Genomic DNA, 17,013 nt, shown 5'->3' on the forward strand with positions numbered 1-17,013 from the left:
CATTATTTCAGATTTACGAGCAGAATTTGGGTGATTAATTTGTCTAAAGCCACACAGGTAGGTCATCAAATCTGGAACTGTTAAGACATTGATCTTACTACAGTTTCTGTTTTCTTCTGTAGAGACTTTAGGTGATCTCTAAAGGGATGGCATTACTGCTGACTAAATGTTGGGTAATCCTACAGATTGAGTGCTAAACACCACATTGAAGCAGTACTGCCTTTTGTTGACTTGAAAGGGTAATTTTTTAGCCTTTCCTATCTAGGCAAGGCATGTTAGTGTTTTAGAGCATTGGTGCCTAGTGTTTGCGTTTGTGTGTTTGCGTTTTCTACTATTCATTACAACAGTTATTAAAGTAGAAACATTTCATTTTCAGAGCAAGTTTGACAATCTGTATGGTTGTAGAGAATCCCTCATAGATGGCATAAAACGAGCAACGGATGTCATGTTAGCAGGAAAGGTTTGCGTTGTTGCTGGTTATGGAGATGTAGGCAAAGGTTGTGCTCAGTCACTTAGAGCATTTGGTGGTAGGGTCATAATTACAGAAATTGACCCAATAAATGCACTTCAGGCTTCAATGGAAGGCTATGAGGTAAGTTAATGATATATGGATTATGTTAAAGAAACATCATTTGTTTTTAAATGAGTGTTAAGTGCATGATGATGAGGAAAATTAATTTTGACGGCATTATGATTATTAATAAGGCCTGTAACAGTGAACCACACTTTACTTTAGGTACAGCTAATAGTTATATAAATATGCTGGTTCCACATTTTTTCGTGCTGATTACTACTTACTGTGGATGCAGAAGCAGTTTCTCTGTGGGTGCTTTTAGGATTGTGTGTGCACCTTGATTCCCTTGGTATTAATAAGTTGCTTCCCTTGGACAATCAACTCTTTTGTGTGTTAGTACATGGCAGGCATGGGATCTCAAACCTTTTGGACTATCTCCTCATCCTGTGTTGCAGTAGTATTAAGATTCCCACTGAGTGCCCCCAGACATAGTGACTCCTAGCATTTCTACTCTTGTTTTAATATTGCCCTTAATATTTATTTTAAAAAATAAAAAATAGTGCTCTTCCTTGCAGGCAGCAGACTTCTCAGGTACAGAAAAGCAGTCTGCTACATGGTGGCTCTGGGTGGGCCTCATATTGCTTCTATGTGACATCCTCATATCCTGTTACCTCATACACTCGTACTATTCTAACAGTTTATTCTCAATATCCTCTAGCTGCTGTTCTGTGGCAGGTTTTCTTACCCTCCTTTGTTTGCAGTTCAAAATTAAATGATTTTCTCACATATTTCAGGCATACAAGTGTGGAGGAATCTACAGTCATTGACTTGGCCCCTCAACAGCACTAAATTACTATGCCCACCCACAACCCTAGACTTATTGTGGATCTGAGTGACAACTGTGTGGCCCTTTCATCCTTCCAGGGCTGCATTCCTTCCGCATGCCCTTCCCTCTCTGTCCTCATTCCTTTCCCTCTGCTGCCTACTTCACCTCTGTGTTCTTGCTTATGTTGGCCTGTCTAGTTTCTTGGTTTCTGGTATTCCTTTCAGTTTTTGTTCCTCTCGGTTTTTCGTTTTCGCCTTCCCTTTTCAGCATTTTTGGTCTCTTTTTTTGGGTTTGACCTTCCCTTCCAAATTTTCTCTCTGTAGTGGCACTAACTGGGCAAGAACACTGTACTTAGTGTCTTCGGTATGTGGCATTCTGCCTCTTCCCGCTTTTCCTTGATGCCACTGTCATTTAATGCTATATAGCCAGTTCATGTGGTGCGGTCGTTACATACCCTTTCGGCTGAGGCCTCTGAGAGCAGAGGAATCACACTTCTGACGCCTGAGCTGATACCTCCCAGTTTATGCCTAGGAGTAATTGCTTGTCATTCTGGAGCATCAGAACTCCCAGTAACGGCTGCCGTGCCAGGCAGCCAGCCAGCCAAGGCTGTGGCTGAGTGGCACCCATGGGGAGAGCCCCTGATTAGATGGGTGGTATCAGGGTGGATGTGTTGTGTACAAAGTGCCTTAAGCTCCAGGCTGGCTGTTCATCTATGTGACCATCTCTTTAGTTGGCAATGCATCTTCTAATGCTGATTCTTATGTCCCTACAACCCTCCCAGAGAAGCTCAAGGTTATGGTTTCAGTGTGATGTGAAGTCGGACATCCTGCCATCCATGAGGTTTTGCCAGTATACGTGTTTTGGGCACATGTCTTTCCCCTGTACAGTAACCCCCCCACCCCCGTACAGTAAACCCTCTGTGAGGAATTTGGACACCCACTCCATGAGGGGAGTCCCTGTGTTCTGCCACCTGTGTGCTTTGTCATGACCATCACTCTCCACAATTGCCGGATAGCCTGGTTTATGAGAAGAAAAATCAAACAGTGGGAAATCCAGGATAGATTGCTACTCACCATATACTTTATAAGAAGGGAAAGAAGATACAGGAGTATAGGTCCCTTGACCATTTATCCTAAACCGAGGCTTGTCAGAAATATCTCATCCTTCACCATGTGTCGATAATATTTAACTTTGCCTATTTTATTTCCTTCTGCCCTCCTCCTATCCCCTCCAGATGGCACTCCTCTACCGCACTGGAGAAGTATCCCCCTTCCTCAGCATCTGCAATGATACAGCCCCACTCCGGGGAACAGATCCTCCAGTGTCTTCCAGACTGAATGCTGTCACAAGTCAGTTGGGGAACACATAGCCTGAGCACCCCACGTCATCCACTCCCTCTCGGTTCTAGATCTCACTGAAGCTTGCTTGCTCGCTCTCTCTCCTGGCCCTGCCTTCGTCAACCCATGAAAGAGCAAGAGGAGGAGGAGGAGGAGAAGAGGAAGAAACGGAAACATAAGTGCTCCTCCTCCTCCTTTGAGATTTTAATGTGAATCACCCCTTGTGGGCCAGTGTTTCTTCAGCTAACTTAGGGTCTCCTCATAGACACGTTTCTTATTGACTACAAGCTGTGCCTTCTTAATGATTCCCCTAATCATTTGTGTCCACTTTATCTGCTACAGATTTTTCGCCTACTTTCCCCTTCCCCTCTCCCTTCATCGCATTGATCACCAAATGATGACCTCTGCAATAGTAACCACTTTCTGTTCATTCTGTCATTCCCTTCCCACCAGGTTATGCCACTGGGCTTGCCAATGCACTGACTGGCCTCTTTATACTTCCCAGGTCATGTTTACCCCCCTTTGTGAGGTTTTATTGATGAAGTCATCCATGACATGTCCAATACAAGTATTTGCGCTGCTGGCATTGCTGTCCCTCACTTGATGCACCCCCTTTCACCTCTTTAGTCTCGTGGTGGAGCACAGCCACAGCCATTGCCATCTGTGATTGCTGTCAGGCCTTGCAAATTTGACTTAAGCAGCATCTGTCGTCTGCCAGTCTTGTTACCTTTAAAGATCTTAATGCCAAAGTGCGTTACTTATAGTCTGGGAGACGAGTCTTTGGTATTGACAGCTCGGTAGAGTCTTTCCGTTGCCTAGCGACCGCAGGCAGGCAGCCAATGACGGCCTGACTTTGAGCAGGTAGCAAGGGCCACGTTGCCGCTCTGAAACCCGGTCGCGCGCGCTTATGAAACTTACCAGTGTCTCGTGTGCAGGCGGTGCGGTCGTTCGTCGTTTGTCTGAAGTTGAATTCGCAGTTTATTTCGTTTTTGTTGTTTTTAGTGTTTCTTTGTTTATGTTTCGTTGTAAACAATGTCTAGTGCGGCGGGTAGTACCAGCCCAACACAAGAAGTGAAACGGAGGAAGAATAGTGTGCTACACACCCAGGCCCGTGAATTCGTGTGCTCTGTGAGGGATTACTGTCAGAAAGAAAAGGACAAAGGTGGGCCCTTAATTCGTGTTGTTCAGGTTGTGAAGAGAACTGCAGCAGCATTGAAAATAAGAACACTGTTGTAAAGATAGGGAAAGAACAGTAAGTGTAGATTGTGACGAGAGTGGTACAACAAAGCTGCACACACCAGGAAAGAAGCGACCGAGAAATAAGCAGGTGACAGCTTTGGACGATTTTCAGAAAGACGCTATTCGTCGTCATATATACAGCTATTATGAGAGAAGGGAACATCCCACTCTACCTAAATTACAGGTGTCGCTTCAGAAAGACGATCTTTTTAAAGGGAGCAAATTTTCATTGCGTACAGTGTTGAAAGACATAGGCTTCAGCTATTCACTGTTTAACGGACACAAAATATTAATGGAAAGGACAGATGTAGTTGCATGGCGGTGCAGATTTCTGCGCAGGATCATGGGTGTGGAATTCGAAAGTATAGTGTGGTTAGATGAAACTTGGGTCAATGCCAGCCATTCTTTACGTAGAGGCTGGAATGATGGAACGCCCGAGGGGACAATGGCAGTGCCTGTTGGCAAAGGAGGGCGTATTATTGTCTTACATGCAGGAACATCGAAAGGTTTTGTGCCAAACTGCTTGAAAATGTTTCGGTCAAAAAAGACGGGAGATTACCATGAAGAAATGAACAGTGTAGTATTTCAAGAATGGTTCGAGACATCGCTTATGACGAATCTGACAAGTCCATCAGTGATTGTTATGGACAATGCACCTTATCATTCCGTTGTTCACGATAAGGCACCAACCTTGGCAACAAAAAAAGACGATATCATTCAGTGGTTGAAACGGCGAAAAGTAGATTTCAGAGAAGATGTAAGGAAGGCGGACTGCTCGAAATTGTGGCACAAAAGAAACCCCAATTTCCAACATATGTATTTGACGAGATTGCTAAAAGGCACGGGCATGAAATTGTTTGGCTTCCTCCATACCACTGTCACTTCAATGCAATTGAAGGAGTGTGGGTGCAGATAAAAAATTACATTGCTGCAAACAATAAAAAATTTACGATCTCTGAAGTGGAAACTCTCCTTCCAGCAGCTATCAATAAAGTGACAAGCGAGACGTGGGCTAAAATTGTAAACAGCACTGCAAGTGCCATCAGAGAGGCGGCCAAAACCGAAGGGGTTGTGGAAGAATGCATCGAAAATTTAATTATACATCTGGGAGAGAGCAGTGATTGTTTGAGTAGTGCTGAGGAAGACAATGTCAAATCAGATCCTGACAGTGATGTGAGTGGTGTTTTTCCATTACAGTAACTACAACGTATTCAGGAATGTAAGGAGGGAGTTTGCTATCGATCTACAACCAGATCATAACTTTTAATACACTGACCAATTATCCTGTAGCTTGTAGTAGAACAAATTAATAATGCTAATACTTAACAATGGAAACCAAAACTGCTAATGTTCAACAACTTGTAAAAATAGTTTTCATTTCAGTTGTGAAGTTTAACAAATAACTTTATTATGTTTCAGCATCTTAGATACTTGTACTAAATAGCTCTTATCAGTTTTCGAGTTAATATATTTCAAGCATGAACTTTAAATAAATTCACGCGTACCAATACGACTTGTATTTTGTCTCGCTAGAGAATGCGTGTAGCAGACAGGGCGCTGCGTGTTGTGAGCCACATTCGGCAACAGCACCGTCTGCCTGCCGGAACTGTCAGTACCAATCACTTGTCTCACGGACTATAAGCACGACAGGTTCTTCTGTCCCTTCATCATGGCTGTAGGCTACACTCGGCACCCTCCAAGGTTGCCAACGACAGTCTTCCGTCCCGGGCCTTGCCCTTCCAGGTGGCTTTTGCTCAGATCCATGTCACTCCTATCCTGCTGCCTTTCTTCTCCAGAAACGGGACTGAAGCTTCCCACTTAGATTTTACCCTCATCAGGCAGAAGCCTACTGTGAAGCTTTTACTGAATTCTAACTTCTGGCTCTCACCTCTTACCACAATTTTCAGCCCCTGGCCCAGATCCCATCCATAATCAGTTGTTTAAACACCTCAGTCACCCACTCTTATGCTTGGCTACCATGGGGCCCCAGCCTTTTGCAGCACTTTCTTCCCTTCTGTGCTGCATGTCTACCCTCTTGCTATTCTTTTTCCCCCTTCCTTCGGGAATGTGTCTGGGGTATTATTGGGAATGTTCTGCATTCTGTTGCTGACATATGATCAGTCTCACCTTTGTTTTTTGCTCCCTTTTCCCTTCTCTCATCCCTACGCTTTGGCATTTGAGGATCCTGTTTTTTATTCTTCCTCCCTGTGCGCTCCTGAATGCTGGCCCAAGTGTCTGACACAACTGGTGACTGGGTAACATGTAATTCCCAGCTCCGGGTCGACAGGTAGGATTCACGTGTAACCCCTGGTACAGGATAGGCCCAGGGAGAGGTGACTGCCTGAGCTGTAACCTTCCCCAATTACCGATTGGCCCCTCTGTCAGGTGTTCGGGAGGTGTGACCTGAGGTGTGAACAATCACCTAGGTGGGTACGCCCCCTTGTGAAGGAGGCCCCAGTTGGAAGGAGCACTTCATCAGAGACTCTGGCAATAATGGGGATTTCCTTGTGATGAGTCAATCATTTTCCCACTCACGCTCTACAAAACGTAAATGTAATGAGGCTAATGATTTACAGACCCTTCCCGCTGCACCATGGTTCCTTGTGGTCTCATGTACTGAAGACTGTTAGTCCTTCGCCACTGTAAATCCATTTATTATTCAGAAAGATGTTGATGCAATTTCTGGCCCTGTAAAATCCTGCTCTTGTTTATGGAATGGCACTTGGCTTCTCAAGCACAAAAACTGCTTGCTGCCTCGCTTCTCCATGGTTACCCTGTTCATGTCGAGGGCCATTCACTTCCATTCTTCCCATGGTGTAATTTACACCAGGCTGTTCAACAGACTAACCAAGCCAAAAATCCAGTCTTACCCCTTTGATCAGGGTGTCATTACAGTCCATCATGTAATGAAAAAGGTAGATTCCTCCTTGGTGCCCACCCACACTCTTTCTCGCCTTTGATAGAGTGGTGCTTCCATCCAAGCTCAAAGCAGGCTATGAAATTATCACAGTCCGGCTGTACATTCCGAACATGATGCGCTGCTACCAGTGTCATTGTTTCAAACACACTTGGACGTCTTGTCAACATCCAGCCAAATGTGACACCTGTGGTAGGGATGCACATGAGGGGGATTGCCTGCCTCCTTCTTCCTGCTAGATCAACTGCAATGGCGGCCATGCCGCCTCCTCTTGGGATTGTCCCATGTTTCTTGATGAGTGGGCTGCTAAAGAGATGGGGGTAAAGGATAAAGTGCCTTACCCAGTCACTCGCAAGTTACTGGCTAGTCGAAACCCTGCGTTCTTCCGTCTGGTAGCTATAGTTCTCTTCTTGTTACCCCTCGCTCCATGAAGGACATGGCCACGCAGAAACGCGACCTCCAATTCAGCTCCGAGGTTGTGAAATCACACAGTGTCAAGGTAGCCTCACCAGCCCCCATCCAGCTGTGCAACGAGCCATCAAATTCTTGCCTCAAGGGACAAAGCCACCAGCTACACAGCCAGTAAGCCAGAAAGGACAGAAGGTGTAGTACTGTGAAGACTTCATCCGTCCCTCCAGCCAAACCACACTCAGTCTTCCTCCAACCGGAAAGGCTCGAAGTCCACCAAAGGCAAACGGTCTTCTCCTTTGCCAACTCGAAGATCATCTTCGATGGTGTTGCCACGTGGTACCTCAGCCCTGCCAGCCTGTGTTGTCGGTGCGCACCACCAATGACCGTTTTTCGGGGTTAGACTCCACAGGCTGACCGCACAAACAAGCTGATGACCCCACGGGGCAGGATCCTACTGCTTCTGTGCCCTGTAGTGGCGACTTTTCCCCAGCTGTCACTCTGCAGTTGGCGACACCCCTACATCTCTTCCTCATCATCATGACTCTGCTCAAATGGAACGTTTGCCGTCTTGGGTCCCACAAGTAGAATTTACAGCTGCTTTTAGCATCACAGTATCCCCTTGTACTCTGCCTTCAGGAAATGAAATTGCGCCCTCGTGACCGCTTTGAGCTTTCACATTGCTTACCGATTCATTTTGACCTTCACCTGAGGTCGGCATTCCATCTAACGGGGGTGTCGTGCTGCTCATACGGGATGACATTCATAGTCAACCCACCTTCCTGACTACCTACCTTCAAGCCGTTGCAGTTCACTTTTTCCTTCCCCACCTGTCTTTTCCCTCTGTACTGTTTATGTCCTTGTGTCGTTTGATGTCACCAGGGCAGCTACTGCCCCCATTTCTGCTACTAGGTGACTTTAATGCACGTCATCCCCTTTGGGGTTCTCCCAACACGTATCAGAGAGGTGCCTCTTGGCTGACTGCTTAACCAACTTATTAACCTCTTCTGCCTTAACACTGGCGCACCCACTTTCCTTTCCAACTCCTCGCGTACCTATTCCCATTTGGACCTATCCTTGTGCACTCTCCAGCTTGAGTGGTCCATTCTTTCTGACACCTACTCGAGTGACCATTTCCCATGTGCTACCCATTTGCTAACTGGCAGCTTTACTCCTCCCTGACGACCTTCAAAGAAAAAGATTTCCCTAGTTGTGATGATCAGGTGGAATATCTCACAAACATTATCCTTACTGCTGCAGGATGTTCCATTCCCCGCACTTCCTCTTTACCACATCATGTCCCAGTCCCTTCGTGAACTGAGGCATGCCGCGACACAATTCTTGCACGGAGACATGCTTTCTGAATTTTTTAACCACCATCCTATGATGGCAAACTGCATTCTTTATAAACAGATGCATGCAATGTGTCGTCGCGTTCTTGGGGATAGCAAAAGAGCTAGCTGTCCTTCATTCACTAGTTCTTTTAACAGTTTCACACCTTCCTCTGTCATGTGGGCCAACCTCCAACAGCTCTCTGGGACCAAGATCCATTCCCCCAATGTCCGGCCTGACAGTAGTATGGAAGCTAGTGCTATCTCCAACACCTTGGGCCACCATTTTGCGGAAGTTTAGAGATCTTCCCACTATCACCCTGCCTTACTCCATCGGAAACAGGCGGAGGCGGCTTGGGTGATACCCTTCTCTTCTCTGAATCGTGATTGCTACAATGCCACCAATACTATGAAGGAGCTAGATCGTGCTCTCAGTTTATCCCAATCCTCCGGCCCAGGGCTGGATGCTGTCCACGTTCAGATGTTGCAGCACCATTCTCTTGCAGGCAAACACTTTCTGCTTATGTACAACCGCACTGGGGCAGAGGGCACATTTCCTGGACGCTGACATGCAGCCACCATCATACCCATACGTAAGCCCAGTAAGGACAAAAACCTTCCTTCTCGCTACTGCCCCATGTCTCTTACCAGCTGCGTTTGCAAGATGATGGAATGTATAATTCTCGCCCAACTGGTGTGGTGGCTCGAATCTAGCAATTTACTGATGTATGCACATTGCGGATTTAGAGTGCAGCATTCTGCAGTTGATTGTCTTATTACGTTGTCCACCCATGTCATGAATGGTTTTCAGCAGAAATCTGACTGTGGCAATGTTTTTCGATTTGGAGAAGGCACGACGCCTGCTGGAGAACTAGAGTCCTCTTTACATGTGGGGGTTCTGTGGGTACCTGCCCTGTTTCCTGGTATTTTTAAAAGACAGAGTTTTCAAAGTACGTGTGTGTACTGTCGTGTCGGACACCTTTATCCCATAAAACAGTGTGCCTCAGGGTTCTGTACTGAGCGTCATCCTCTTTGCTATTGCCATTTAGCCCTATAATGGCCTGTCTCCTGCCGGGCATCCCCGACTCCCTTTTTGTTGACGATTTTGCCATCTATTGCAGTTCTCTATGGACCTGTCTCACTGGGCGGCATCTTCGGCGATGTCTTGATCGTCTTTACTCCTGGAGCATCGACAGTGGCTTTCACTTTTCCACTGACAAAACCGTCCGTATGAATTTCTGATGGATGGTTTCTCCCACCGTCTTGGGCCTGTTGCCCTTCCATTTGTTGAAACTACGAAAGTCCTAGGGCTTATGCTCTATGGGAAACACTCTTGATCCTTCCATGTGTCTTACCTGGCAGCCTGCTGTACGTGGTCTCAATGGTATTTCCTGTGGGGCTGATCAAACCACCCTCCTCTGTATGTATCGGTCCCTTGTCCGTTCGAAACTCAACTATGCATGCTTTTTTGTGTGTGTGCGTGTACATCTATCCCTCTTACATTGTCTCAACAGGCACCTTTTACACTAGCCCAGTTGAGTCTGTATGCTGAAGCTGCTGAAATACCACTATCCTACCGCTGTGATTTTTTCCTCGGCAAGTATGCACGCCATTTTCTCTGCCATGCGTGGCCACCTATCCTATGTCTCCTCCTTTGATGATTCCTTAGATTGCCTGTATTGGGTGGGGTCCCTCTTCTGTTACCTCCTGCAGTCTGCTTTCGGCGTATGCTACGGCGGCTTAACTTAACACTACTTGGAGCTTTCCCATTTTGTGAGTCTGTGTGTGTGTGAAACACCCGTCACCATCTTGGTTTCGTGAAGCGGCCTGTGTTAACTTTGGCCTTCGTTCGCTTCCTAAGGATGCTACTCCAGCCTCGGTCTATTGTCTTCAGTTTCACAACCTTCGCATGGAACTTCGTGATAGTACCTTTGTATACACTGATGGCTCTCGGACTGCCCGTGGTGCTGTGTGTGCCTTCATCATTGGCACCAGTGTCTTATTATATCAGCTTCTGGCAATCTGCTCAGCATTTACAGCTGAGCTCCTCACCCTGTATCAGGCCATGGAGTACATCCGGTGACAGACTTTTCAATTGTGTCCTCTGGTCAGACTCACTCAGTGCCCTTCAAAGTCTGTGTGCGCTGTACACCGTCCATCCCTTAATGCAGCGGGTCCAGGAAAACTGTCACTTGCTAACTCTTGGTGGCACCAGTGTGATGCTTCTGTGGGTTCCTGGTCATGTCTGTATGACAGGAAAGGAAGCTGCTGACAAGGCTGCAGTCCTCGTACCTCAGTCCGTGAGTTCCTAAATTCCCTCCAGTGATCTCTGTGTTGCCGTCGGTCAGGAGGTGGTGTCCCTCTGACAACGCCAATGGTCTTGCCTTCACGGGAATAAGCTCCAGCTAGTTAAGTCTCTCCCAGCGGCTTGGACGACCTCCTCTCAGCCCTCCCACTGGGAATAGTTCATTTTAACTAGACTGCATATTGGGCACTGCCTTTTTAGTCATTGTCATTTAAGTTGCGCTATCCCACCACTTTGTACACATTTAGCCCGAGTTTTAACTGTCCCCCCTCTTCCTGATGGAATGCCCAATTTTTTTTAAAAAAAAACTGTTTACATTTCCTCTTGGGTTTGCCGTCTGAGCTATCGACCGTTTCAGCAAATGATGCACAGGCTGCCGACCACGTTTTACTTTTCATCCGCTAAAGCAATATGGCAAAGGCCATTTAATTTTTATTTTTGGACCTCCATTTCAGTATGGTTTCTTTTTTCCATGTGCCTGTTTTTAGTTGTTTTCTATTATGTCAATAGGGACTGACATATAGTCGTTTTTTAACTCTTCTTACTTTGGGGTCATACGTGTCCAAGTCAAAACTATAGAACACAGTTGTTTTTAGCAAAGCAAAGCAAAGCAAAACAAAACAAAACCAAATTAAAAACAATAATATCTCATCCGGGCTTCATTATTTGGCTCAAAGGCATTTTCCCCTCTCACTGAAGTGACAGTATTGTGGTTCATTTCCTTAAGCCCAGTTAGGGTCTGTTGTCCCTTGATAGTTAGCAGCTGATCAGTCTGACCAACATCCCCTGTGAGTTATTCGAAAGGTGACTCGTTGACTCAGCTGGGTCCTCAGAGCTCAGGACCTTTTGCCCCCTTACAAGTGCGGTGTTTGGGAGGGATGATCTCTGATCAATCGCCAGCTTCGAATGGAAACAGCAGTTCAGCACAGTCATCTTCAGATTTCTTCAATATTCAAAAGGCCTATGACGTGGCCTGGTGCCATCTTATCTTAGTTACTGTGTGGGTTGGGTTCTCAGGACCGCCTTCTGATTTTTATCCATCAGTTCATGTTTAATGGTTGTTCTGAGTTTAGGTTGCAACATTCTCAGCTCTCCAAAGACCCAGGGCTTCATTTTCTCATTGCTATTAATGGACTAGAGGCCTCCACTAGACCATTGTTCACCCCCCTGCTCTGCATGTGGATGATTTCTGTATCCGGGCTAGTTCCCACTCGGTGGACTTTGTGGAATGACAGCTCCAGAGTGCCATTCGGAATGCTTCTGTGTGGACTCAGTTTTCAGTTCTCGCCCTTAAATCGCAGGTGGTGCATTTCTATCACCATACGATCATCCATCCTGATCTGAAGAAGTACCTAGGCACCCAACACCTCAACATGGTCCCCCAGTTCCATTTCCTGGACCTTCTTTTTGACAACAAGCTTGTTTGGATGCCCGATATCTGCCTTCTGAAGAGTGGCTGTTTCTGTAAATTCAATGTCCTTCACTTCCTTGACCACACCTTTTGAGGTGTGGATCGTTACTCTGCTCTGCCTTTATTGGGTGTTAGTTCTCTGCAATCTGGACTATGGTTATCAAGTTTATGGCTCAAGTGCCCCTTCCAAACTGCTCTTCTTAGGCCTGGTACACCATAGTGGTATCCACTTGGCCACTGGTAACCTTCAGGCTATTGCTCAGTGTTTCTCCCCCCACCTCTTGGTCTTTGCCGTCCACAAACTCCTCGCTGATCTTGAGTGTGCTGCTTGTTCGCTTGGTGTTCCTGGTGACAAAGGTATCCCCAGTAATGAGCTTGCCTATCATCTGGTTGGGGGGAGGAGGAGGAGGAGGAAGAGGAGGAGGAGGAGGAGGAGGAGGAGGCAGCAGCAGCTACCTACCCCTATTGTTCGTGATTCCTGTGGAGGCAAATTTGTGGCTTCATGTCAAAATCCTTTTTGCTGTCATGGGCTAACTCGTGCCACCAAGTGGCATTCTTCCCTCTGCCTCTCCTGGTGGGAATCCACCATCCTCTGCTGTCTTCATATTGGCCAAACTTTCTCCGTAATGAGCTGGCCCCTTTTAGTTGTGCCCCCTCACGGTGATCCATATTTTGCTGGACTGCCCACACCTTACAGCCCTTCACACTAAATATGCCCTCCACATTTCTTCATGTGGGTGTTAAGATGACACCTGCATGGTTAACTCACAGTACTTCATTTAGCATTGGTGGGTATGGAAGGCCATTGCCCTTGCCTCCACACCGACCAGGTCACACAACCCCCAACTCCTTTTTCCCCTATGTTTTGTCTGGTCTTTTGTACTGTTAGGTTTTTACACCGTTCTCGTCATTCTCACCTGGTGTGTTGCGATCATGCTATGCTATGGTATGGAGATGGGTTAGTGGCAGTGCTGGTGCCCCATCGTGCATAGTGCCTTTGGGGCACTGCATGCTGTTGCCCAGTCCTGTTGTTCACTCTTTCTGGTACCTTTACATCTTTTCCTCTTTGTTTAAGTTTCTGTCACCTTAGATCGTGGGATTCATGACCTCGCTGTTTGGACCTCTGCCCTAGCCCCCTAATCAATCAAGTACCCACCCTTTCCAATCTTCCTCAGTCTATCTTTCTCCCCTAGATGAGGAAGGATTTAATTGTTCTGAAAGCTAGGATTAATGCTGGAATCGGCAGTGCTGGAATATTGCCTTCTTAAGAAAGATAATGGCCTGCCAGTTCCTCTCTTTGTAACTTTATAATTTCCTCAGGGAACTTTTCATTTTGATATAGTTACATAATATGAGCTGTCACAGATATCTATGGCAAAGTAATATTTGTAGGTAACACTTTAATCACATAGTAAGATTAGTACTACATTTGGTTGTTTATTCACTTCCCTGTTGAGTAAATGGGAGACAGTGGTGTATCTTTGATTGAGAGTAGAGTTAATTTTCAAGGACTCATCACAGTACCAAACATCAGTGGGTACTGATATGATCCTTTCAAAATATCTTTAACTTTGATATGCAAAACAGTTTACAAGAGTGTTATCACTACTGCTTTGAATTTGCTAATGGGATTCTGGTTATAGCAACAGTATCCAGCTAATTTATATAGTATTAACTAGTGAGTTGTTGAATGATACACTACTTCTTGATCTAGAGACGAGGAAAGTTTGTCTTGTGCAGAAAAGTGTTTCTGAATTGACCTGTAGGATATCATCTACACAGTTTACTAGATATCACCAAAACCTTTATTTCCTATAGCAAAAATATGGGTCATGTCTCGTGCAGAGACTACAGAGTATCCTAAATATTTGGTGTGACACAATTGGGAACTACACTGTCCAGTCACATGTGACAGCTTGTCATAAACCTGAATAACCACCTTTTGTAGTGCGGACCACTGCAAGATGGACACAGGGTGTGTCAGTGAGATTCTGGAAGGTACTAACAGGCATGTATAGCCATGCCAATTCCACTATCAAGGCCAGTGACTCAAGGTTCCAGTTGTCGTGAACAGCCCAATTGAGATGGTCTCAGATTCTGTTGGGTTTAAATCCAGAGAGTACAGTAAATTCCTCATGGTACTCCTCAAACCCTGCAAATACACTGCCAGCCGTGTGACAAATTGCATTGTCTTGCTGGTAGCTGCCATTGTGCTTAGGAGAAAAAAAACTGCGGATGGGGGTGAGTACGGTCTCAAAGGGTGGATGTTAAACTTGTTAGAGGTCTGCAGACAGGGTGTTTTGTTCATTTATACTCGCCCATTGTGTTCAAGCATGGGCTTGCCAGAGTGCAAATGCTCAAAGTGGCAGGCTGTGATTGAATGAGGCGCCATGGAGAGGGCAGCTCTCGCTGTACTGCTGTTGCAGTTTTTTCAGTAGAATCTTTGTGTGTCTGCAGGCTGGTGTCGCCCCTGACATGCTTCCACCAGCTGATGGAACTCTTTTTCGATCCATTTGGTTGCACCATAGCCATATATTTGTAATCGGAACTACCAATTTTTAATGATAAAAAAAACAGCAATGTGACTGTAATTATTTATCATATGCTTTGATTCAAATGTACATCTGTGAACTTGACCACCTAAACAAAATTATCTCCAAATTACTCCTTGTTACCATAATTACAATGAATTGACTCATTTTGGCTCACGTCTGCTTTGTCCGTCAGAGAAAAATTTCCATGCCACACTGAAATTTCTTTTGCTAGTCACATTTGAGGCTGGAACACCAAGCACTCTTCTCACTAAATTGGATAGCTTGGGAAAGAGACTGTGGTTACGCTGTCACCCCTGAAGCTATCACCACTTTCCATTCAGGTTAAATAAAAGTTGACATCTCAAACAGTCTAGTCACAGTGAAAGCAGAGACTTTGTGGTTTTAGCTGCTGAACACAGCTGTCATGTGCTTAACAGTCCTAAATAAATGTCTACAAATATAACAAAAATATGGTAAGGTATTACCGCCATGTTGTTCTAACTTACGAGGAACTGAAATTTCATAACATATTTGACTGACAGTATTTGATGTCTCATTTCTATCGGAGACACAATTTTCAGCAAGTGAAAGGGTGACCACAGAAATGTTACTATTCTGTGCAATGTCCGAATGTTGACTGTCTCCTCTGAGAGATGGAGACAGTGCTCATCAGCATTCGTAGTATCTACAATTAATAGATGACAATACAACAGCTATATTGTATTGCCAAAATGCCGGAGACATTGAAATTGGCATTTTGCAATTAAGTGTTTTTCTCATTTTCTGGTCACACAGCATTTATGAAACAAAACAAAAAAAACCTGGCTCTCAGTAATCTAAACATATCTCTGTATCTTCGACCCATGTATTACAATGACTTTTCAGCCTGTGCAACCATAACAAAACAAACTGAAATGTTGCATGCTTGTCACCTTCCGGCATTTTTATTGCATCTTTGAATGGCTTTAAAAATGTTAGTTCTTTTGCAGTGTTGTCATAATCAATAATTTTACCAGAGACAGAAGCATTTCCATGACACTGACTTTATTACGCTGCCTAACTGCAAACTAGTATCCTAAACAAATGTTTCACCTACTCTCCATTTCATGCTTCAAGCTTTTCTGTATTGAATTCATGTGGCCAGTTTTCTTCATAAAACAGATATTTTCTTTGGCAGTGTAAGTCTTGAAATAAAAAAACTGCAACCTCATTTATCAAATAACTCGCCAAAAATGTGGTTCAGGACTGTGTTGAAAACATGTGTAATGTGTACACAATGCTGAAAGGCTGCAGCGTCTTGCAGATATTACTGCCTTGGTCACCGAGAAATGAAATCTTATTTAAATACTGAGGATCTACTCCTAACAACTTGAATAATGTTTCATCAGTGTAGTTCTCAATAAATTCCCCAGATTTCTTGATAAAGTATATGTATTGGTTATATATCCACAGTACATCCAATTCATGCACTATGCATATATCATAGGCTTGTCTTTCACTGTTTCATGATATTGTCATAAGATGAGGCAAGATGTTGGAGACATTTTTGTGCACCAATTCTGAACCAACATTTAAAAGATCCTGATAAGAAGTGTGAAATCCTACACCCAATATTAATACATATGGGTGAAGATCTCTGACACACAGTTTGAAGCCCTTTTGAATCACCATAACTTTCAACGAAACTGGTAATGCTTCAGAACTTGTACTTTGTTATGCAGATATGTGCGTTTAGATGTGTTATGGTAGATGTGTAAGGAGAACAGTACACTTACCACATCCTTCTGTGTAACTAAAAAAAACCTCTCGCAGACATTTACAACCAATGTCTTTCGCACTCAGGATATATTCTTTCAAATAAAGTTTTGCTTTCACACCGCCCTTCATGTCAGGTTCATACGCCAAGATCCTACAGTGGGTAAATCAGTGGCACGTGGGTAACTATAGTAGACGACCAGGCAAGTAGAACACGACACATTCAAATTAGCTTCAAGGAAGTTGAGTGCAACTGCTCTCAAAGTCCAAAATGGCTGTATTGACATCTGCAGGACTTAAGTGGAACTACGTACACTGAGAAATTAAAGCGATCATAAATGTTGGATGCCGATCTCTAATACTTGTGTTGATTCATTCTCTCTCCCAAATGACAGTTTCACTTAGGGAATGCCAGAAAAGCTTTCCTCAGACCAAC

At 44.9% G+C, this 17,013-nt stretch overlaps 1 protein-coding gene across 1 annotated transcript in view; it reads left to right on the forward strand.

The window, feature by feature from the left end:
• The window catches only part of LOC126262226 (adenosylhomocysteinase), a 32,864-nt gene that overhangs the window by 13,284 nt on the left and 2,567 nt on the right, over positions 1–17,013 (forward strand). Inside the window, exon 5 of the mRNA XM_049958674.1 lies at positions 377–592. Within this exon, the coding sequence (XP_049814631.1) occupies positions 377–592 (216 nt within the window). The remainder of the gene's footprint in view (positions 1–376; positions 593–17,013) is intronic.

The sequence above is a fragment of the Schistocerca nitens genome, chromosome 6 (assembly GCF_023898315.1).
Source record: "Schistocerca nitens isolate TAMUIC-IGC-003100 chromosome 6, iqSchNite1.1, whole genome shotgun sequence".
Classification (NCBI taxonomy): Eukaryota; Metazoa; Arthropoda; class Insecta; order Orthoptera; family Acrididae; genus Schistocerca; species Schistocerca nitens.